Genomic DNA, 23,718 nt, shown 5'->3' with positions numbered 1-23,718 from the left:
GTCCTTACTGAGGACCCACCTCCCACAGCCCCAGCCCCTCCCGAGCAGAGCCTGCCTGGCTGCCTGACCCACGACGGGCAGCCAGCGGGCTGCTGTCCCCGGACCTGGTCCCCAGCCCCACCCCAGCCCCCACCCAACCCCCTTTATCAAAAGAAGAGGAGACAGCACCTTCTGTTGGACTTGCCCACTGGCCACAGCCCATTGGCCATGGCCCAGCTCCCGCTGGGCTCAAGGCCGCAGTCCCGCCCTGCCAGCCGGCGTCCACGAGGCCTGCTGTGCGTCTGCACAGTGGCCGCCAGTCCGGAGCGCGGCTCACAGGTGCCGCGGGCTGGGGTGTCCGTTGTGGTACAGCTTCTGCTTCACGTGCACCATGTTCCCTGCCGGTTCCTCGAACGGCCGGTGCGGCCTCCTGCCCAGCTCCCGCAGGCTGCACAGCCTTGGCAGCCAGGTCCACGAGCCATCTGCAGGGGGATGGGGCGGTCAGGAGCCGGGCCAGGCCGCGTGGCCCTGCAGCGGGCACCACACTCACCGTAGCGTCGGCCGGCCCTCCAGGCTCGCACGGCGCAGTGCAGGACCCCGTCCATCCACACCAGGAACCAGCTGATGCAGAAGCCCAGCAGCAGCCCCAGCATGAGGTCGATCTCCTGCTTGGTCACATTGTCCGTCACAAAGTAGTTCTCCGAAGCATCCACCACGGACTGGTCCCCGTCGTACGGGATCACGTAGTGGATGTGGTGCCTGCGGGCGGCAGGGCGTGCTGGCACCTCTCCTGCCAGCCCCGGCCCTGTGGCCTGTGGCCTCCAGGGCACTCGGGGAAGGTATGTGAAGTAGGCCCCAGGTGCTGGCGGGAACCAGGGCCTTGGGTGGCCTGAGGCCAGGGCCGCCTGGCAGGAGAGCTGCGAGCGCATGGAGGCCTTGGCCAGCAGGCTAGGAGTGAGGGCTGGGGAAGCAGCAGGGCCGGCTGCAGTGTGGGCCTGTCTAGGGCGCCTCCCTCCTGCAGAGCCAGCTGCTGGGCCTGGGGACTCCCTAGCCAATGGCCGTGCCCACCACGCCTGGCGCCCACTGCCTGCCTACACTGAGCCTCTGCCCAGCAGCTGTTCACTTCCCTGTTCAATGCCCACTCACTGTTCCTAGTATAGATGGTATCTTAGCTATCCAAGGCAAAGCAAGACGGGCTCCAAGCCCCTCCTCTGCATCCTGGCACCCAGCACGGCCTTGGCCTCAACTCAGCCACATGGTATCACTTCCCTTGGGCCTTCCTCGCTGGCTCCCAGGAGCGGCCAGGCCCCAGCTGAGGAGGTCCTCCAGACCTGGGATGCCAGGCATGTGGCCGGCCTAGCTGAGGGTCAGTTGGCTCTCAGGGTGGGGAGCCACTGGCCCTGGTTCATGAGGGGGGGCACTGCTCTGCAGGCAGGCTCCCCACTGTCTCCCCACCTCCTCTGCCGGAGCCTGGCTGCCTATGTCTCCCTGAGGGATATGCAGACACCTCAAGCAGGATGAAAATAGTTCCTCTCCAGACCTCCTCCTCCTCCTCTCTCCAGACTTCCTCTTCCCCCTCCTCCTCCTCCTCCTCTTCCCCATCCTCCCCTGTGAGCCAGGTGATCCCTCACTCAATTGAGGGCCTGTCCAGAGCCTTGCTGCGACCAGTTGAGGTTCACAGACACCTGGAGGGCCTGCGTGGATACACTTCCTTCCTCCCCATGGGGATTGGGAGCCTGGAACTCAAGCCATTGGGTGAGCTGTGGCCGCGACTGACACTTGGCAGCTGTCACTCGGTCCCAGCAGCTGTGACAGCCCCAGGGGAAGACAGATGCTCTTCGGGCCTGTTAGCACCAGCAGAGATGGGCCTCACCAGGCTTGGGCCCCAACAGGTTTGTCCGTGTGGCAGCCGCCAGTGCTCCGAGGTGTCAGAACAGAAAACTTGAAGAAATGCCATAGGCATTTACCCTGCAAACACCCAAGAGGTCTTAGGGCTCGGAGGGCTGACTGCCTCCCCTGCTGGCCTTGGAACCTGCCCGGCCTCCTCCTCGGGCTTGGGCATCCTGACTCCAAGTGCAGCCACTCTGGTAAGACTCAGAGGTCTCAGATAAAAGCAGACTATGCCGCATGTGCACGTATGTTGGAGATGTGTACACACATGTCCTGCCTGTGCCAGACATGTGTGTCCACCTGAGGTGCAATGCATGTCATGTATACAGGCTGGCCACATGCACAGGCCGCTGCGTGTATACTGCGGACATGGGACCCCTAAGCCCCACACAGCCACCCTCTGCAGGATACTTTGTTGTGTGCACAAATGTGTGCTTCAGAGCATGTTTACAGAGGAGCCTCCAGATGAAGGTCTATGAACAGGCATGTACAAGGCAGACACATGTATACACATTCTGCAGGCAGTGTGTACACATGGGTGTTGTGTGTCGTGACCATGTGTGTACACGATGTATACACAGATGCCCCATGTGCAAACCCACGATCTATACCGTGCGCAGAAACAGTCTGACATTTCCCAAGCACACAGGGCTGTATATTGTTTTATATACATGTACTTGGCATACACATATATGCTGTCAATATACAAGAGTACTTTGTACGATGAATTTACATGCCCGGTATGTAGAGTTATGTACAAAGCACATACATGTAGAGACACATACGCAGAAACGCTGTGTCCACAGCAGGATGCAGTGCTCATGTTTCTGTGTACACAGGCCTGGTCCCCGGGTACTGGTACGCTCGTACCCTGGACGCTGCATGAGATGTCCCCACATGCCAGGCAGCCTTGCGGGCCGCCACAGGCAGATCTGCGTGGTCCCAGCGCAATGGCCCCACGTGGCAGGTGTGAATAATCAACAGCTAGGCCCCAAAGTCCACCCTGAGACGGTCTCAGGCCCCTGTCCCAGGCCGCCCAGGCGAGGGGCTGGTCCCGGGCTCCTCCCGAGCCTCTGCAGGCCAGACCGGCGTGTGCAGCACGCAGGAGCGCGAGGCTCTGGGAATCTGCTGCCATCCCGTGAACTCCCCGACCACGGGCCACGTGGAAGGGCCCCGAGGCCTGTGCTCTTCACCAGTCACGGGACACTTGGAGGGGAGGTGCAGCTGGCCCCACACACCCGCGTGCACACACACACTCTCCGCTCCCGGTGCGAAGAGCCCTGGAGCAGGACTGGAGGGCAGGCGTGGGGAGGACGCGTGGGGAGGACGGCCCCTGTGCACTCCCTTCTGGTGTGGTCACGTGTGTGCGTGTGGGATGAGTGCATGCGGATGTGCGTGTGCTGTGTTCGCACATGTAGATGCACAGACGGTACACACATGCGCGGCTCATGAGAAGATGTTTATTCGGTACGTGGACATACGAACATGCATGGCCAGGACGACTCCTCACTACACATGCACGGGAGGGAGCGGCGGCCGGGGGTGTGGCTAGTTCCGGGATGACCTTGAGCGCTCAGCCCACCGGCCGGGAGGCGGCGGCCAGGGGTGGGGAGGCCCCTCACCTTGACCTCGTGCGCGGGCCTGCCTGGAGCCCAGGCCAGTCCCGGGCTCGGCCGGCCGGAGGAGCACGGCCGGAGGCCCGGCGGGCCTTCCTCGGGCGGGGGAGCCGGGGCCGGGGCGCACTCACCGGCCGCAGTTGCAGTGGCAGACGCGGTCCTCGCCCCGCAGGTGCGGGAGGATGTAGTTGTGGAAGCGGTCCAGCAGCGCGTTCATGTCCATCAAGCACGCGATGGCCTGCAAGAAGCCATGACCGGTCAGCGCGGGCGGCCGGTAAACAAGGCCGGGCGGGGGCGGCGCGCGCGGCGGCGGCGGCGGCGGGCGCAGGGGCGCAGGGGCGCAGGGGCGCGCGGGCCTCGCTCACCATCACGATCGACGCCCCCAGAATCATGAAGACCATGGTGTTGGCGCTCACGGACATCGGGCGGGGCCGGGCCGGGCCGGAGCGCCGCCCCCCGGCCCCGGCGCCCCCCCGGCCCCGGCCCGGGCCCGACGCCGAGCCTCCGCCGCCTCCGCGGAGGTCAGCGCTCGCCGGACGCGCCGCCGCCGTGGGCCCCGGAGCGGGCTCGGCGCGGGCGGGGCGGCGGGGACGGGGGGCCGCGGCGGGGTCCGCGCTCCGGCCCGGGTCCTCCCGCGCGCCGTCCGCTCCGCCCTCGCGTCCTCGGCGCCGGCTCCGCGGCCCCTCCTCCGCGCGCCCCGCTCCTCCCGTTCCCTTCCGATCCGTCCGGTCTCCGCCCCTCCTCTCCCCGCCTCCCCGCGGCGCGGGTCTCCGCCCGCCCCGCCGCCTCCCGCGCTCCCGTCTCCACCCTCTCGGGGCGGGACGCTGCGCCGGCGGCCCGCGGAGCCCGCTCGCTCGGCCCGGCCGGCGGGACCCTCGGCGCGGCGGCGGCGGCGGCGGCCCGGGCTCTCCGCGGGGCCCGGGAGGGCCGGCGAGGTCAGCGGGGCCAGGCCGGGGGAGGCGGGTGGGGGGGGACGGGGGTGGGCGGCCGAGGAGCCCGGCAGGCCGGCGGGGGGGAGGGCGGGGGGGGGGGGGCAGGCTGCGCTCCCCTCCCCCCAGACCCCAGCCAGGAATTCAGGACAAAGCAAGGCCACCAGCAGCAGCGTGTTTATTGGGCCGTTCTCGGCTCTTCTCAGTTCACTATCTGTACAATCCAGAATTTGGGCCCAAGCAGGGCAATGGCAGACACACACACACACACACACACACATAGAGATAGAGAGAGACAGGGAGACAGGGAGACAGAGGGAGGGAGGAGGGCTCACGCGCTGAACCGTGCTTTCCCTGTTGGGTAAGGAAGAGGGGCTGGAAAGGATGGTTTGAAGTGGCCTTTCTGGACGCTTCCCGCTTCCGTATGTACAGCGTTGCGAGGGAGGCGGCTCAGTAGAAGCAGACTGTGTGCAGGAAGGCTCGGCCACTCTTCTCCTCGAACTCCTGCAGCAGCTCATCAATCTCGTTCTCCATGTCCTCCGTGTGCTGAATCTGGAAGACCACCGCGTCGTGAGGCGCCGTGGACACGCCCCCCCTCCAGGTCTGCCTGGTGGCACCCACTGATCACAGCAGAACTCCACCCTGGCAGTGGCAGAGCGGACGTGGAGGGGCCTCGGACACCCAGGAGTTGTAGACAGGCAGCAGAGACCCTTACCCATCAGCGCTGCCTGCAGCTTGAACGTGAACCAGGTGGGGACAAAAAGGTCCAGGCCCTTGGCCCAATGCTGACCAGAAAGGAAGCTGTGCTGCACGGGTGCTGGACAGCATGCATGCCCTCCCTCTCCGTTGAGAACTCAGTGTCCTAAGAGCACCCACGCTGGAGTGAAGCAGGCTGGCCCCGCCCAGGCACACTGCCCCACACCTGTAATCCTAGCTGCTCGGGAGGCTGAGATCTGAGGATCATGGTTCAAAGCCAGCCCGGGCACTGAAGTCCATGAAGACTTTCATCTCCAGTTAACCACTTGAAAATGAGACGTGAGGCTGTGGCTGATGGGGTAGGGCAGTAACCTGGAGCTGAAGAGCCCAGAGTCCAAACCCCATGACCCAAAAAAGGAAAAAAACAAAACGCAACAGGACGGAGGTATACTGTACACGACACCTTCAGATCTTGAGGCTGGGCCTGTCTCCAGCTGTCTTCTGCACAGGACCACGCAGGATGGAAGGCCGGGGTAACCACCCTCAGCAATCAGCAGTACCCTCTCCCAGCTCAGGCCTGCCTACCACCCCCACTTTGTCCTATCCATGTGAGTGTTTCTGTCCCCACACAGCCAGCTGACCTAAACAGAGAACCCCAAGGGCCCAGGGCAGAACAAGGCACAGGGCATTTGCAGAGCATACTGCCAGTGTGGCCAGGTCAGTAGTGGACCATGTCAGATGCCCCGATGGATGAATCCAAAGGCTGAGGACATAGAATAGGACCTCTGGGCACAGGACAATGCTGGCCAGGGCTGTAGGCTGGGCCACAGCTTGCGCTGCTGTATTTCTCACAGCAAGTGCTGGGCAACGCTGGGAGATCCTGATGGATGAGGCACCAGGACAGGGGTGGGTGATGGTTTTGTTAGTACCACACTCAAACTCACTGCCCTGCCCTCTTGCTTGGTTTCTGCTCAGTGATGGGGCTCTGACATTGAATTAGCATCCTCTTGAGTAGCTGAAGACAATAGCTTTCTCCAGGCCCACGCTCTACCACAGCACCACTTCTGGCATTTTTTTTTTTTTTTTTTGCCAGTCCTGGAGCTTGGACTCAAGGCCTGGGCATGCTCCCTGAGCTGCCTTTTCTCAAGGCTAGCACTCTACCACATTTCCAATCAACCACCAGAAAACCAGAAGTGATGCTATGGCTCAAGTGGTAGAGCACTAGCCTTGAGCTGAAGAGCTCAGGGACAGTGCCCAGGCCCAGAGCTCAAAACCCATGAAAAAACTAAACCAAACCACCACCCTACCCCTTGAGCTACACTAACAGTTTTATAGTGGTTAATTGGAGATGAGAGTCTCACAGACTTTAGTGCCCAGGCTGGCTTTGAACCTCGATCCTCATATCTCAGCCTCCTGAGTAGCCACCATGCCTGACTAATGCCCAGAATTTAATGTGGTAGATTAGCGTTTGAACTCAGAGCAGTGCAACCCATGTGAATTACACCTCCAGTCCTATCAACTAAACCCATGTGACAGACCCTTAAACATGTGCATGCCTCTGCCTTTGCGAGCACTTCAGTGCTTGCTGCGAAGAAGGCCCCTGTGGCTTCTGTACTCACACACTGGCAGAGCTCGCAGATGAGAAAGGCCCCAAGGGTGGCTTCTTCGTGGTTATCCTGAATGTCCACATTGACCACATGAACTGGCTGGCAAGTCTCCTGTTCTCTGGAGTTCAGATCTGAGAGGGACAGAGTAACAAATTTGGGGAGGGAGAAGCAGCAGGTAGTAGACGTGGCCCAGCCCCCCCCACCACCTCCGTAGTTCCTATATTCTGGGGGTTCTGGGGATTCGGGCATCCATCAGGCCTGAGCATCCCCGAGGAAAGCCTCATCGAGCACTCGATCCATCACAGGCCACCCTTACCGGTCCAGCCCCAAGGCTGGCACAGGCTTTTCTTTTTGGATGTTAGTCTGGGAGCTTGACCTCAAGGCCTGGGTGCTGGCCTTAGACTTTTGTTCAAAGCTAGCTCTCTACCACTTGAGCCACAGTCCCACTTCTGGCTGCCCCTCCCCCTGGAACTGGCAGCCCGGCCATCCACAGGAGGCCGTCAGGGTGCTCTACTCACCTTCCACCACCTGGTCATAGACTCTCTCCTCACAAGTGAGTATCAAGTCAAACAGGTCCTTGCAGTTCTGGAACCTTTCTGGTCGGGGCTTGATTCTCTTATTTCTGTCCAACATATGTAAAATGCCATTCTGTGTATAGCTGAACACCGGAGTTAAGGAGCTTGAACACCTTTTGTTCACTAGTGTAGACACATCTATCCCCCACCCCCATCCAGTCCTCCTCACTGGGCTGGGGGAGGATCATGGCGGCCCTTGTATAAGGCCAGAGACAAACCCATGCTGGCCACAGACACAGCAACAGAGAAGCTCACAGGCTGCTTAGCCCTCTGGCAGTGCATTCTGTCCTACTGCCTTCCTTTCCTGAGTTACCACTAGCACTGGTTCAAGTCCCTTTACTACTTTTTTTGTGTGGGGGCTCCAGGGCTAGAACTCATGGCTTAGGCACTTAAGCTTTATGCTCAAGGCTAGTAATCTACCACTTACACTACAGCACCACTTCTGACTTTTTGAGTAGTTTATTAAAAGTCTCATGGACTTTTCTGCTGGGGCTGGCATTAAACTGCGATTCTCAAACCTCAGCTTCCTGAGAACAGGAGTTATGATCACAGGCCTGAACCACTAGCACCTGACCCTTGTATTTTTTTCCTATTTTCTTTGCCTCATCCAAGGCCCGCATAAAGTGTCAACTCCCTCTGAAATGAAAGACCAAGAGCAAAGACACATCTGCCAGCTCAGTGAAAGCAGGGAAGACGTGCAAAGTTAGGTTTCCCAAAGGAAACTACAGCGGCAATGTGAAAGAAGGCCAGGGGACCCACCGAAGCTGCTGTCATATAACTGGGGAGTGGGGAGGTATCTGCTGGTATGAGGTTTAGCAGTCGGTGGCAGCCACAGAGGTCTCTAGAGGCTCAAGGCTGGGCCGCTACCCTGACTATGCTAACACTGCAAGAGCTCACCTCTCCAGAGACAGAATCCCCCGGTCAGGGACTGGGGAACAAAACCATTTAGGGAACTCAGCTGCTGCGGTGTGGACCCAGGACCCCACTGCTGACCACCAGACTCAGCTTCCTGAACTTTGGAACTGTTCTGTCAGTTTACATAAATAGGCTTACATCACTTCCTTTGTTCCAGACATCAGAGAAAGCTTTTAGAATATACTTAGGCTGTCAATCTAAGCAGTTTCAGGTTTACTTGTCCAAAAGTGGCCAGGCATCACTGGTTCCTGCATCACTAGCTGTCCAGGGCCTCAGCCTCTGACACCCAACCTGCTGCCCTGTACACCCACGTTCATTTTCCTAGCATGGAGCCTTCAAAGGCTGAGAACCAAGACCCAGTGAGTTCAGCAAGTCCTAGTGGGACAACGGTGAAAGGCAGCTGCCGGGCCCACACCGAGCTTATTCTGCAGCAACCCAGCCAGGACTCACCACTCCTCAGCCTGGGCAGGACAGAGCCCCGAAACCTGCAACCTGACATGCACGGCAAGATTCCTGGGGTGAGGTAGTAGAAGATCAGACAGTGAAATACCAAGTTCAAGTTCCAGGTTCAGACAATAAATAAAAGATCCATGTAATCCAAGTGTGAAAGAGAAAGCCTTATCAAAGCAGGAAATGAGACTGTCCTGGCAGGGAAGATATGGGTCCCACCATGGGACGGGGAAGGGGGGGGGGGGGAGGCGCTAAGGCAGAAGGGCAGTCAAAGCACAGGTAAGACTGTCAAGAAGCAAAGCCAGGCACAGCACAGCCAAAGACATCAAAATGAAAACAAGGCGCAGGCTGATAAAATCTGTGTCACCGAGGTCCACGGGGGAGAAAACAGCACAGCCTTGCACTGGAGGAGGGGAGGAACTGTAGCCGCTGGAAGCATGTCCTAGAATGCTGTCGGAATGGACAGGCACCAGGCACCAGTCGGTGAGGACGGTCAGAATGGGAAGGTACTGCGGCGCCACAGGAGTGGTAGGAGGGAGCCGGCAAACCCACAGGCCCCAGAGGACTAAGCTAGGTGGGAAGCCAGGGTAGCAAGAGACTCCACCTTGCACTCACTACCAGCAGGGCTCAGGGCCTCCCAAGGGTGCAATCACCAAAGACCTTGGAGATGTCTACCACACGCCTCTGCCACAGCCTGCAGACCCAGCTCCTGCGTGGTCTCAGCAGAAAACCCACCCAGGGCCAAGCACAGGGAACACATTTCTAAGATCCCTCAAGCAGACAACAGAGGAGGCCTAGGGAGACAGCCAGCACCACGTCTGTGCACTCGGAACCCTAAATGATAGTAAGGGAACAAGAACATAGCTGCACAGTTCACGATGGGCCTCAAGAGAACATCACGGGTGGAGTAGTCCCCAGTGCCCAGGTCCCCAGTTCAAAGCTGGCCAGAAACAACAGCAAAAACAGCCACCAAGTGTCAGCCGCCAGTGGTTCACAGCTGCAATCCTCACTACTCAAGAGGCTGAGATCTGAGGATCACGGCTGAAAACTATACTGGACCAGGAAAGTTCCTGAAACTCATCTTACACACACACACACTTAAGTAGAGCACTACTAGCCTTAAGCAAAAGGCTGAGATGACTGAGGTTCAAAACCAGGCCCGGCACTAAAGTCTATGAGGCTCTTATTTCCAATTAACCACCAGAAAATTGGAAGTGGCGCTGTGGCTCAAAGGATAGGGCAGTAGCTATGAGCTGAAGAGCTCAGGGACAACACCCAGGCCCCAAGTTCAAGTCCCACCATCAAGTTAAAAAAGAAAAGGAAGAGAAAAAGCAGACAGAACACAGAGGCTCTTGTGTTTAAGCTCCATGACCTACAAAAACCCCACAGAAGCTAAAGGGGACCTCGAGGCCCGGAGTTGAAAGGAAGGTACTGGCGTACATGCACATATACATACATAACAGAAAAAGGAAAGCTACTTGGTTATCTAAAGGAAGCCAGCAGCTGCCATGCCATGTGTGCTTATTTAGATGGTACTGGAGCCAGCCTATGCGTTGCTGGGTCTGTCAGTGCCTCTTTACTTTTGTTGGTCATTAGTCTTGAACTCAGTGCCTGGATACTGTCTCTGAGCTCTTTTGCTCCAGGCGAGGGCTCTACCACTTTGAGCCACAGCACCACATCTGGTTTTGTGGTCTTGTCTCAAGGGTTTTCCTGTCTGGGCTGGTTAGAATCATAATCCTTAGATCCTAGCTTCCTGAGTATCTAGGACAGGCCTGAAGCCACCTGTACCCAGCCTCAATGCTGCTGCTTTAATACACCCAACTGTGATCATCCTTCAAACTACGCAATACCTCATTAACACTTCTCAGTCTGGGGCCTGGACTTTGGCCTAGCATGCATGAAGACCTGGTTTTGAGCCTCGGGACCACATACACAGGAAAGATAAGGAAGTGGTACAGTGGCTCAAGTGGTAGAGTTCTGGCCTTGAGAAAAAAAAATCCAAGGACAGTGTTAAGGTCCTGAGTTCAAGGGCCAGGACTGGCCAAAGAACAAAATGATTTTCAATCTGAAGCCAGACACCAGTGACTCATACCTATAATCCTAACTAATCAGGAGGCTGAAATTTGAGAATCGAGGTTCAAAGCCAGCCTGGACATGAAAGTCCAGGAGACTTTTTTTTTTGCCAGTCCTGGGCCTAAGCCCTGTTCTTAGACTTTCTTAAGGCTAAAGCTCTATTACCACTTGAGCCTCAGCACCATTTCCGGCTTTTTTCTTTGTATGTGGTACTGAGGAATCGAACCCAGGTCTTCATGCATACCAGGCAAGCACTCTACCACTAGGTCAAACTCCCGGCCCCTCCAAGAGACTTTTATCTCCAAATAACCACCAAAAAAAGAAAAAAAAAAAAAACAAAACAACCAGAAATGCTGCTATGGTTCAAGTGGTAAAACATTAGCCTTGAGCTGAAGAGCTTAGGGAAAGTGCCCAAACCCAAAAGATTTTTCCATCTGAACCAGGAGTGTGCCCCAGTGGTAGAGTGTATACCTAGCATATACGAAGCCTTGAGTTTGATTTCTTGGAACCATATAAAAAGAAAAAGCCAGATGTGGCTCAAATGTTGGAGCAGTAGCCCTGAGAAAGCTCAAGGACAATGCCCAGTCCCCGAGTTCAAGCCCGAGGACTGGCAAAAAGAAAAAAGCTTCCTGGTATTGTTACAAATCCAAATAAATTTATGGAGGGGAACTGGGATTTAAAATTAGGACTTTGTGCTAGGTAGAAGGCTGATCTACCAACCAAAAATAAAAATGTTTTGAAAAAATTCAAATATGTAGGTATAATTGTATATGTGTGTGTGTTTTGGGGGGGGTCGGTTGTTGAGCTTGAACTCTGGGCCTGGGTGCTATCTATCCCTGAGCTCTTTAGCTCGAGACTAGGGCACTGAGCCGTGAGTGTAGTCTAGTGGTGGAGTGCTCGCCTAGCATGCCCGCAGTGCTGGGTTTGATTCCTCCCTACCATATACACAGAAAAAAAAAGTGGTGCTGGGGCTCAAGTGGTAGAGCACTAGTCTTGAGCACAGAGAGGCTCAGAGATAGTGCCCAGGCCCTGAGTTCAACCCATTAAACTGGCCAAAAAGAAACAAACAAAACAACAATCAACAACCAGACAAGGGGGTTTGGCCTAGTGGTAGAGTGCCTGCCTAGCATGCATGAAGACCAGGATTCGATTCCTTGGTACCACATACATAGAAAAAAAGCTAGAAGTGGTGTTATGGCTCAAGTGGTAGAGCTCTCGCCTTAAGAAAAGTCCAAGGACAGTGTTGAGGCCCCACAACTGGCAAAAAAAAAAAAAAAGAATGGTCAAGGTGGCTCACACCTGTAATCCTAGCTACTCAGGAGGGTGAGATCTGAGGATTGCCACATTTCTCTTGGATGGGAGATTTGAGGTCTGACTTGAAAGTAGCTGCCTGCTGTCCTTGGTCATGTTTCAAGAACAGTCCTGGGCTCAGCAGCAATGCCACTGGCATAAACACAAACCTGAGACTTGTAAGGACAGGCTCCAGTTGAGAAGAGGTAGTCAAGCTGCTCCGGGGGAAACTTACATGACAATGTAGTGTTAACCTCATGCTCACTACAGGACTGTGAACCAGAGCTGGTGTCCCACAGCGGCACACCACTTACACAAGGCCTCCCAGAGAACAGCCCGCTGTCCAGAAGGGCACAGGGCATTGGACAAGAGTGTGGCTTGTACAATAAGCTCCAGTACAGTCAAGGCCACATAGCAAATCCTCAAATCTCAACCCCCGACCACCCTCCAAAGTGGGACACAGAATCAGCAATCAGTATGAGCAATCATGCTAATACTTGAGCCACTGTTCTATATCTGGATCAGAGCCTCACAGATTTTTTTGACCAGCTGGTCTCAAACCAGGATCTTAAGATCTGTCTCCTGAGTAGTTAGGATTACAGGTGTTAAGACACCAGCACCCAGCTGAATGAGACAATTTTAACAAAACCTATTCCTCCCCTCCACCCCCGGCCAGTCCTGGGGCTTCAACTCAGGGCCTGGGCTCTAAGCCTGAACCTCTCTATATTCAAGGCTAGCACTCTATCACTTGAGCCACAGTGGCACTTCCTGAAGAACTGAACTGAGGGTTTCATGCAAGCTAGGCAAGCATGCTACCACTAGGCCACACCCCAGCCCCGTAGCCTATTCTAACTTCCCTGGAGAACAAGTCCAAACTCAAAATAAATTAGCATCAACACAAGCTATAGAAATGGTCCAACCCCACACTACCAGCATACACTACAGAGTCTGGAGATAAGCTGATGTGAATGTTACAGCTGCTGTTTTCAGGAAGCAGCTATGGCCACTCTCTCACACTGACATTGGGACAAACCACAGGAATCTACCATCAAGATATCCTGTCCGCTGGGACAGGGCTGCACTCAATCCCTTGAGGTTTCGGCAGAACTGGGGAGGGCACTGCAAGGGACTGGCACGCTCTTCAGCAGGGACTGTTTCCTCCCCAGGAAATCCTAGTTACTTCCGTGATGCAAGCACCTGAGGATGTTTGTCTTTGGTGCCAATCACAGGGCTGGAAGTCGTGGCCTGGGCAATGTCCCCGAGCATTCTGTTCACTGTTACTGTGATCCTCAGGTCTCAGCCCCTTCAGCAGCCAGGATTCCAAGCATGAGGTATTGGTGCCAGGTTGCAACTCACCAATCAACCACCAGAAAACTGGAAGTGGTGCCATGGCACAAAGTGATAGAGCACTAGCCATAAACTGAAGAGGTCTGAAGAGGTCAGGATGGCATCAGTCTAAGAAGAGTTCAAGGCCCATGACTGACAGAGGGAAAAAAATGCCCCACAGACTTCTGTGCTGGGGTTGGCTTTGAATCATGATCCTCAGATCTCAACCTCCTGAATAGCATTATAGGCGTGAGCCACCAACACCTGGCTTAAAATTAAAAAAAAAAAATGCCAGGCTGGGGGCCATGAGTGTGGTACAGTGGTAGAGTTCTCCCCTAGCATAACAAAGCCCTGTGTTTGAATCCTAAGTATGCAGAAAAAGCCAGAGTGGTACTATGGCTCAAGTAGTAGAATGCTAGCCTTGAGAAAAAGTCCAAGGACAGAACCCAGGCCCCAAGTTCAAGCCCCAGGACTGGCAATAAATAAAAAAATAATTAAATGGTAGAATGCTTGCCTAACATGCATAAAACCCTGGGTTCAATTCCTTGGTACCACATGAACAATCATTAAATCATAATTTAAAAAAAAAACAAAACGAAATACCCATCATGATATCAGGGCAATACAGCCAAGTTGGCCAGTACACAGGAACCTTACCTGACCATCTCAAGCACTGGGCTGTCCAGAAAAATGCTACAACACTGCACATACAGAATTCAGCTATCTACAGGATCTCACCTCCAAGAGTCAGAGATCACCTGGTCATGTTAAAGTCAGATGGGGGTTGGGAGTGTAGCCTAGGGGCAGAGTGCTTGCTTAGTGTGCAAAAGCTCAAGGACAGTGTCCAGGCCCTGAGTTCAAACCCCTGCACTGGCAAAAAAAAAAAAAAGATAGTTGAAAAAGTGGCTCAGCAGTAGAGAACCTGCCTAGCAATACAAAGCTCTAAGTGTGAACTAATACTGGAAAAGGAGAAGACATGCTGGAAGTGTTCTGTTCCTTTTACACATGAAAGGCTAGCAAACTGGGTTATACAATAAAAACTACATTAACTGAGGTGCTGTTCAGCCACTTATCCTAGGTCCTCAGGAGACTGAGGTGAGGACTGAGGTTTAAAGCAAGCTTAGAGGGAAAAAAATCCATAAAAGCTGGGTGCTGGTATCTCACCTCTCTAATCCTAGCTACTCAGGAGGCTGAGATCTAAATATCGTGGTTCAAAGCCAGCCCAGAAAGGAAAGTCCAAGAGACTCTTACCTCCAATTACTCACTAGAAAATGGAAGTGGTGTGGGGTTAAAGGAGTCCTAGACTTGAGCTCAGGGACAGCGCACAGGCCCGGAGTTCAAGTCCCATGAATCAAAAAAATTCAAAAATAAAATTCATGAGATTCCCTCTCATCTTCAATTATCCATCCAAAAGCTGAAAAATGGAGGCATAGTTCAAGTGGTGCAGTGAAAGCCTTGAGTAACAAAAAAAGAAAAAATCTAAGAGATAGCAAGGCATGTCAGCTCATACTCCTGATCCTACCTCCTCAGCAACGATGAGCTCTATGGATCACAGCTCAAAGCCAATCCAAGCAGTTATAGTCCAGGAGACTATCTCTAAATAATGACCAAAAAGAAGTAGACCTATGTATGCCTCAGGTGGTAAAACATCAACCCTTACCACAGAAGCTTAGGGACAATACCTAGGCCTCAGGTTCAAGTCTTAGTACCAGCAGGCAGGCACAGACACACACACAACTACTGTGCAACCATAGCTCCTATCTGTAATCCTAGCCCCTCAGGAGGCTGAGATCTGAGGATCTTGGTTTGAAGGCAATCAGAGCAAAGCCTATGAGACTCTTTATCATCAACCAGCTGGTGGTCACACGACTAAGAGTCTAGGGCAGTATGTTTCAAACTTTACATAATTTGACATGTGATTTTTCAGTAAGACTGTTCCTTTGGGTGCTGATGGTACCTCACATCTGTAAGCCTAGCTGCTGTAGCTCAAGGGATAGGGCAGGAGCCTTGAGATGAGGAGCTCAGGGATGGTGCCCAGGCCCAGAGTTACAGTCCCATGATCGACCACAAAATAAAAAAAATAAACAAATAAACAAATAATAAAAAGTAACAATAATACTGTTCCTGGTCTGGGAATGTGGCTTAGTGGAAGCATGCTTGTCTAGCATGCTCAAAGCACTGGGTTCCATTCCTCAGTGCCCTATAAAGTGAAAAGGCTGGAAAGAGTGCTTTGGCTCACGTGATAGAGTGCTAGCCTTGAGTGGGAACATGCCCTAGTGGTAGAATACTCACGTACCATGCACAAAGCCAGATTCCTCCATACCACATACATAGAAAAAGCCAGAAGTGGCGCTGTGGCTCAAGTGGCAGAACACTAGCCTTGAGCAAGTGTCCAAGGACAGTGCCCAGGCCCTGAATTCAAGCCCCAGGACAAGGAAAAAAAATTAAAAAACAAAAACAAAACGAGGGCCCAGGAGTTTGGCCTAATGGTAGAGTGCTTGCCTAGCATGCATGAAGACCCGGGTTCGATTCCTTGGTACCACATACATAGAAAAAAGCCGGAAATGGTGCTGAGGCGCAAGTAGTAGAGCTCTAGCCTTGAGAAGGCCCAAGGATAGTGCTCAGGCCCTGAGTTTAAGCCCAGGACTGGCAAAACAAACAAAAATAAAAAATAAAAACGTCTCAGGGACACGCTTGCTTTGGCAGCACATATACTAAAACTGGAACGATAGATTAGCATGGAGGTCACGAAATTCATAGGAAATGTTTCATATTTTTAAGTGGATTTGGTTGTGGATGTGGTCAGTTACCACAGTGAAGATGGGAGAGGATTTTGTGTTGACTAAACTTGTAGGGGGACAGAGGGAAGCTTGAGGCACAGTGTTCAGGCTCTGAGTTCAAGCCTCGAGTACTGGCCAAAAAAAAAAATAGCCTTCCCATCTTTACTGAGAATTCAGAAAGGTTACTTTGTGCTTGAGATAGGGATTGCCTAGGATGGCCCAACATGAGGCCCTACATGATCTCTCTGCCTCAATCTCCCCAGAAGTTAGGACTGAAAGTGTCTCCACTTCCCAGGCTTAGAAGGCATTTCATGATCTGGGGAGTGTAGCCTAGTGGTAGAATGCCTGCCTAGCATATACAAAGACAGGGGTTCCTAGGTACCACATACATAGAAATGGCTGAAGTAGTGATGTGGCACAATAGTGAAGCTCTAGCCATGAGAAAGTACAAGACCATGGGTTCAAGCCAAAAGACTGCGCCCCCCACCAAAAGGCAAAATCCTTTTACCCTTTTACTTCAACAAGGTTTTTATCCGTGTTGCAAACTCAGCCTCAATCCCTCAGAAATTCCCAAAGGCAAGATGTCCATAGGGACAACAGAACCTCAGCCCCACATCTGCTTATAGGTATCAAAACAGCCAGGCTGGGTGTGGCCGAGTGGTACATGGCTCACCTAGCATGCACGAAGTCCTGTGTTCAATTCCCTGGTACCACACCCATATCCACACCCACATAAAAAGCAAGAAATGGTGCTGTAGTTCAAGTGGTAGAGCACTGTCCTTGAGAAAGCCCAAGGACAGTGCTCAGGCCCTGAGGTCAGGCCACAGGACCAGCAAAAAACACACACACACACACACACACACACACACACACACACACACACACACACCCCACCAAGGCACCAGTGTGCTAACACCTGTAATCCTAGTTACTCATAAGGTTGAGATGACATTGGGCAGCTGGAAGCAAATCTATGAAACTCTTTTATTTCCAATAAAATACCAAAAGAATGGCAATAGAGCTGTGGTACAGCACTAGCCTTGATTAAAAAGACTCAGGTTCCATGCCCAGGCTCTGAGTTCAAGCCTTAAGATCAAGGACTAGGAATATTACTTAGTGGAGTGCTAGCCTAGCATGCACAAAGCCCTGGGTATGATTCCTCAGTACCACATACACAAAAAATGCCAGAAGTGGCACTGTGGGTCAAGTGGTAGAGTGCTAGCCTTGAGCAAAAGATGCTCAGGGGCAAGTGTCAAAAAAAAAAAAAAAATCCCCTCTTTATAGCCAGGGATTTAAGAAACAGTTCCTGCTTTCAATGGGTGAATGGAAAAATGATGGGCATTCAGCTGAAGCAGTACTTTGAATTTGGACCTGCTAAATGTGGCTTAATCCTCTCTGGATGTGCTACAACAGCTGCCCCCCTTCACAGCAGTTCCATAGCCCCAATGAGAAACAACCAAGTCTATGTGGCTAAGCTACAGGATAGCTTTATCAAGCCTACAAATTTTTGTATATGTGTATATACATACACAGTCATGTCATTTTTTCCTTTAGAAATGTGGGCACCTTATAGAATACTATACTTCTGGGTTCTATCTTTTTAAATTTTGCCAGTCCAGGGCTGGAGCTCAGGGCCTGAGCACTGTTCTTGGACTTTCTCAAGGCTAGAGCTCTACCACTTGAGCTTTAGCATCACTTCCGGCTTTTTTTCTTTTTTTTTTTTGCCAGTCCTGGGCTTGAGCTCCGGGCCTGACCACAGTCCTTGGACTTTCTCAAGGCTAGAGCTCTACCACTTGAGCCTCAGCACTTCTAGCTTTTGTCTATGTATGTGGTACCGAGGAATTGAACCCGGGTCTTCGTGCATGCTAGGCAAGCACCCTACCACTAGGCCAAACTCCCAGCCACTTCTGGCTTTTTTCTATGTATGTGGTACCGAAGAATCGAACCTGGGTCTTCGTGCATGCTAGGCAAGTACTCTTATCGCTAGGCCAAATTCCTGGCCCTGTGTTCTATCTTAAAATACCCTCTTATCTTTCCACTTCTATAATGTTATTGTGTTAAGACTTTGGACATGTGGCTAGAAGGGTAGAGTGCAAGCCTTGAGTGAAAAAGCTAAGCAAAATAGTTAGCTGCGTGCTCATGGAGACCTGAGGGTCATGATTCAATGCCAGCCTGGGCAGACAAGTCTATGAATGAGACTTTATCTCCAATCGCCAAAAAAGCAAGAAGAGCTGTGACTTAAGAGGTGAAAAAGCTAGGGGATACAGGCCTGGCCCTAAATTCAAGCTTTAGGACCGGCATACAAGCACGAAGTTTCAAGTTTTTGTTTTTAGTGCAGGAACTTCTGACTAAATTTGGCCTCACACTTTTGCTTAGTTACATGGTAAAACAAACACTTGCTTCTTTCTGCCTGTAGCTGTCTGCTTGTCTTGGTAATTCTGTACAGACTGCAAATGTTATAAACATACAATGGCATTGTGTAGAAGAAAAGGTTGCTAATTTGCTTCAGTTACCTGGACTGACGCTAAAATGAATTTTTTTTTTGTCGTGGGACTTGAATACTGGGCCTGGATACTGTCCCTTATCTCTTCAGCTCAAGTCTACCATCCTACCCCCTGAGCCACAGCCCAATTTCCAGTTTTCTGGTGACTAATTGGAGATAAGAGTCTTACAGGCTCTGTAGTGTGCAGTCTGGACTTGAACCAGGATCCTCAGATCTCATCCTTCTGAGTAGCTAGGATTACAGGAATGAGAGCCAATGATGACTAAGTTTTTAAATTATTATTCCTGAATGTGGTCCTTGAAGTCTCAGCCAGGGCGCTGTCGCTGAGCTCTTCAGCCACTTCCAGCTTTCTGGTAGTTAATTGGAGGTAAGATTCTCAAGGACTTCAGTACCGGGCTGGCTTGCTTTGAACGGTGATGCTCAGATCTCAGCGACTTAAGTAGCCAGGATGGCAGGCGTGAGCCACCATGCCCAACTATAGTCAGTTTTTAAGTGACACTGGCTGCCAGTGTCTCATACCTGTCAACCTACTTAGGAAGGTTCAAGGTTGGAAGTAGGCAGGAAAGACCATGAGATTCTTATCGCTAATTAGCAATCAAAAACCAGGAAGTAGAGCTGGCGTCAAACTGAACAGTGTTGTAGCCTAGAGCAAAAAAGCTCAGGTAGGGTCTGGGAGTTTGACCTAGTGGTAGAGTGCCAGCCTAGCATGCAGGGAAGACCAAGGCTGGATTCCTCAGTACCACATACATACATACATACATACAATCGCCCGAAGTGGTGCTCAAGTAGCAGAGCACTAACCTGAAAAAAGCCCACAGACAGTGTTCAAGCACCAGGCACACACACACAAAGTAGAAAGTTTAAATAAGGAAGAGTGAATGTTTACATTACTGTTTTTATTTCTCATGAAGTAACCAGACTTTAAAAACCAACAACAACAAAAAAACGATGACTGGAAATTTGGCCTAGAGGTAGAGAGCTTGCCTAGCATGCACGGAGACTTGGGTCCAATTTCTTGTACCACATACATAGAGAAGCCGGAGGTAGTACTGTGGCTCAAGTGGTAGAGCATCAGCCTTGAAGAAAGCCCAAGGACAGGGCTCAGCCCTGAGTTCAATACCCCAGGACCGGCAAAAAAGAAAAAAAGCTTAGCCAGTTGCCAGTGGCTCATGCCTGTAATCCTAGCTACTCAGGAGTTTTGAGATCTGAGGATTGTTGTTCAAAGTCAGCCCGGGCACCAAAGTGGGTGAAACTGTATCAAATTTACCACAAGAAAACCAGAAGTGGTGCCGTGGCTCAATGAGTAGGGCACTTGACAGCATCTAGGCTTACAGATCAAGACCCATGATAGACTCCCCAAAAATAAATTTAAAAAGGAGGGGGGCCTAGGAGTTTGGCCTAGTGGTTAAAGTGCTTGCCTAGCATGCACGAAGACTCGGGTTCGATTCCTTGGTACCACATACATAGCAAAAAGCCGGAAGTGGTGTTGAGGCTCAAGTGGTAGAGCTCTAGCCTTGAGAAAGTCCAAGGACAGTGCTCAGGCCCTGAGCTCAAGCCCAGGACTGGCAAAAAAAAAAAAAAAGGGGGGGGGCTAGATTTTGGCCTAATGGTAAGAGTGCCTTGCTTAGCACGCATGAAAACCTGGATTCGATTCCTTAGAGAAAAGCCGGAAATGGTGTTATGACTCAAGTGATAGAGCTCTAGCCTTGAGAAAGCTCAAGGACAGTGCTCAGGCCCTGAGTTCAAGGTCCAGGACTACCAAACAAACAAACAAACAAAAACTGGCCAGAGTTTGGCCTTGTGGTAGAGTGAATGCCTAGCATGCACAAAAACCTGGGTTTGATTCCTTGGTACCACATACATTAAAAAAAAGAGGAAGGGCTGGGAGTTTGGCCTAGTGGTTAAAGTGCTTGCCTAGCATGTACGAAGACCCGGGTCCGATTCCTTGGTACCACATACATACAAAAAAGCTGGAAGTGGGTGAAACTGTATCAAATTTACCACAAGAAAACCAGAAGTGGTGCCGTGGCTCAATGAGTAGGGCACTTGACAGCATCTAGGCTTACAGATCAAGACCCATGATAGACTCCCCAAAAATAAATTTAAAAAGGAGGGGGGCCTAGGAGTTTGGCCTAGTGGTTAAAGTGCTTGCCTAGCATGCACGAAGACTCGGGTTCGATTCCTTGGTACCACATACATAGCAAAAAGCCGGAAGTGGTGTTGAGGCTCAAGTGGTAGAGCTCTAGCCTTGAGAAAGTCCAAGAGGAAGAAAAAAAAAGCTAGAAGTGGTGCTGTGGCTTAAGTGCTAGAGTTCTACTTTTGGAGAGTGCTCATGCCCTGAGTTCAAGCCCCAGGACTGGCAAAACAAAACAAAACAAAAAACCAGATGGTGCTAAATTATATGTACATACACACACACACACACACACACATGCACAGTTTTTTTTTTTTGGTCAGTCGTGGGGCTTGATCTCTGGGCCTGGGTGCTATCCCTGAGCTCTTCAGCTCAAGGCTACTGCTGGAGCCACAGCACACTTCCGGTTTTCTGGTGGTTAATTGGTCTCAGGGACTTTAGTGACTAGGCTGGCTTTGAATCTCGATCCTCAGATCTTAGCCTCCTGAGTAGCTGAGATTAGAGGTGTAAGCCATGGTACCTGGCCTAAATAATTTTCAAAAGCACAGGAAAAACAGTATACAGGCTTTAATATAGCATAATGAAACCCTCACCTTAAACTTGGGGCAAAGAGAAGTACCCAGCTCTAAATGGGAGTAGTCACAAAGACTTGGTGGCTTTGCTTTCCTGTGGGGTTAAGGAAAATCAGAGAACTTAAAAGATCCATTCTGAGACACTAGTCACCTTCCTTAAATAAGGATGTAAGCAAAGTATATTCCACTGTGCCTAACAAACAAGGGCCCACCCAGTTCAGCTAACAACTGGTCAGAAACGCTGTGCTGACTGCAGGTCCCGGGACTTCTGAGCAATGACTGGCTGACAGCTTGTAGACCCCTGGAAAGTGCTGCCAGAATTCCCAGGACTGGGTCTAGGACACTCAGTACCCCATACTCCCAAGTATGCCTTTCAGGCCAGACTGAGGATTACAGCATGACCCCTATTTCTGTCCTCTGTCCCCAGGGACAAACCTTTCAACTGTAGCTGGAGGCAGGAGGGCAGCGAATGCAGTAACCACAACGATTTACATTTTGCTAGAAATGCTTGTGGCCCTGTCAGCTACCTAATTGATCGATCTATGTGAACATTCCAGTATATTACTGCTTTTCTTTTTTGGTGCTTGTCCTTTGAATTAAATGCAAGTCTTGTACTTCCTTGTGTTCTTACCCCACAAGGTAGGCAGGCTCTCTTCTACTACAAAAAGCTCAAAAAAACAAAAACAAACAAAAAAACGCCAGGAGTTTCATCTAGTGGTACAGTGCTTGCCTAGCATACACAAAGACCCAGGTTTGATTCCTCGGTACCACATACACAGAAAAAGCTGGAAATGGTGCTGAAGCTCAAGTGGCAGAGCTCTAGCCTTGAGAAAGCCCAAGGAGGGGCCAGGAGTTTGGCCTCGTGGTAGAGTGCTTGTCTAGCATGCACAAAGATCCGGGTTTGATTTCTCAGTACCACATACATAGAAAAAAGCCAGAAGTGGTACTGTGGCTCCAGTGATAAGAGCGCAAGCCTTGAGTTCAAGCCCCAGGACTGGCAAGAGGGGGGAAAAAAGAAAAGCTGTAAGCTCTAGTGAATGCTTTCTACTGGAATCAATGTCTCGTGGACTCATGTCTTGGCAGGCTTCAAATTGCAATCCTCAGATATCAGCCTCCTGAGTAGCTAGTATTCTTTTTGCTTTTGCTATTACAATAGGCAGGTTTGAATTCAGGGCCTTGCACTTGCCAGTGCAGGCCCTTGAATAATATCCATACCCTTTTTGTTTTCAACATTGTTCAGTAAGGATCCTTCTGTTTCCTGCATAACTGACATGTACCACTGGGCTGTTTTTTGTTTTCGTTTTGGCCAACCCTTGGGCTTGAACACAGGGCCTGAGCAATATCATTGGGCTTTCTCAAGCCTGGAGCTCCACCACTTGAGCCCCAGCACCACTTCCAGCTTTTTTCCCCTATATATGTGGTACTAAGGAATTGAACTTTGGTCTTTGTGCATGCTAGGTAATCACTCTACCACGAGGCTAAACTCCCAGCCCTGGGCTCAGCTTTGTTTTGTGCCAGTCCCAGGGCTTGAACTTAAGGCTAATGCTCTTCCACTGACCCATAGCTCCTACTTCTAGCCTTTGGTGGTTAAATGGAAACAGTCTCACAAACCTTTCTGTCCAGGATGGCTTCCAACAGCAATACTCAAATCTCAGCCTCCTGAGTAGCTAGGATTACAGAGATGGCTCAAACTGTCCAGGCTGGTCTCAAAATAATCAACTTGATCTCAGATAAGATTATAGGTATAGACCACAGAGTTCAGCTTTGTTATTATTTTTTTATATCAATCAGGCTGGGCCTTGAACCCTTGGGATTCATGCAATCCTCACTCAGTCTAACTGGAAGCTAGAATTATAAGTGTACAGCACTAAATCTGTCTTAGCTGGGCACTGGTGGCTCAAGCCTGTAATCCCAGAATCACAGTTGGTAGTCAGCTCAGTTAGGAAAGTCCATGAGACCCTAGACTTCAATTAACCACCAAAAAGCTAGAAGTAGAGCTGTGGCACAAGTGGCAGAGTGGTAGCCTCGAGCACAAAAGCTCAGGGACAGGATGTAGGCAACCTCAAGAAAACTTAGTAAAAACTACAAGAGTGCCAATGTGAAGAAGTTTCCCGAGGCTGATGATATAGCTCAGTGGCAGAGCACATACGAAAGGAAGAGCCTAGCATGGGTAAAGCCCTGGGCTCAATACCAGATATTAAAGAAAGAAAGAAAAGGAAGACTCATTAGTAGAGAACTAGCCATGAGCTGAAGAGCTCAGGGATAACACCCAGGCCCAGAGTCTAAGCTCCATGACTGACTTGGGGGTGGGGGGGGAGGTAACAGAAGGAAAAAAAAGCATTTCTGCTAGCCAGATATCAAAGGAAACATCTGTAATCCTAGT

At 51.6% G+C, this 23,718-nt stretch overlaps 2 protein-coding genes across 2 annotated transcripts in view; both read right to left on the bottom strand.

The window, feature by feature from the left end:
* Positions 1-139: 139 nt before the first annotated feature.
* Tmem240 (transmembrane protein 240) lies at positions 140-3,960 on the bottom strand. Its single transcript, XM_090333942.1, has 4 exons — positions 3,851-3,960; positions 3,617-3,723; positions 530-738; positions 140-461 (listed from the first exon to the last, which is right to left on the bottom strand). Exons 1-4 carry the CDS (start codon positions 3,905-3,907, stop codon positions 313-315), a joined length of 522 nt encoding a protein of 173 aa, XP_090190068.1. The 5' UTR covers positions 3,908-3,960; the 3' UTR covers positions 140-312.
* A 615-nt stretch (positions 3,961-4,575) lies between these two features.
* Ssu72 (SSU72 homolog, RNA polymerase II CTD phosphatase) overlaps positions 4,576-23,718 on the bottom strand; it is a 35,308-nt gene continuing 16,165 nt past the window's right edge. The window contains exons 3-5 of the mRNA XM_090336021.1: positions 7,236-7,375; positions 6,730-6,848; positions 4,576-4,966 (exon numbers count right to left, since the gene is read on the bottom strand). Coding sequence (XP_090192147.1) covers positions 4,865-4,966; positions 6,730-6,848; positions 7,236-7,375 — 361 coding nt within the window. The 3' untranslated portion in view covers positions 4,576-4,864. The remainder of the gene's footprint in view (positions 4,967-6,729; positions 6,849-7,235; positions 7,376-23,718) is intronic.

The sequence above is a fragment of the Megascapheus bottae genome, chromosome 6 (genome assembly GCF_031878675.1).
Source record: "Megascapheus bottae isolate mThoBot1 chromosome 6, mThoBot2.hap1, whole genome shotgun sequence".
In the NCBI taxonomy this organism is placed as follows: Eukaryota; Metazoa; Chordata; class Mammalia; order Rodentia; family Geomyidae; genus Megascapheus; species Megascapheus bottae.
This window is presented reverse-complemented; position numbering and strand designations above follow the sequence as displayed.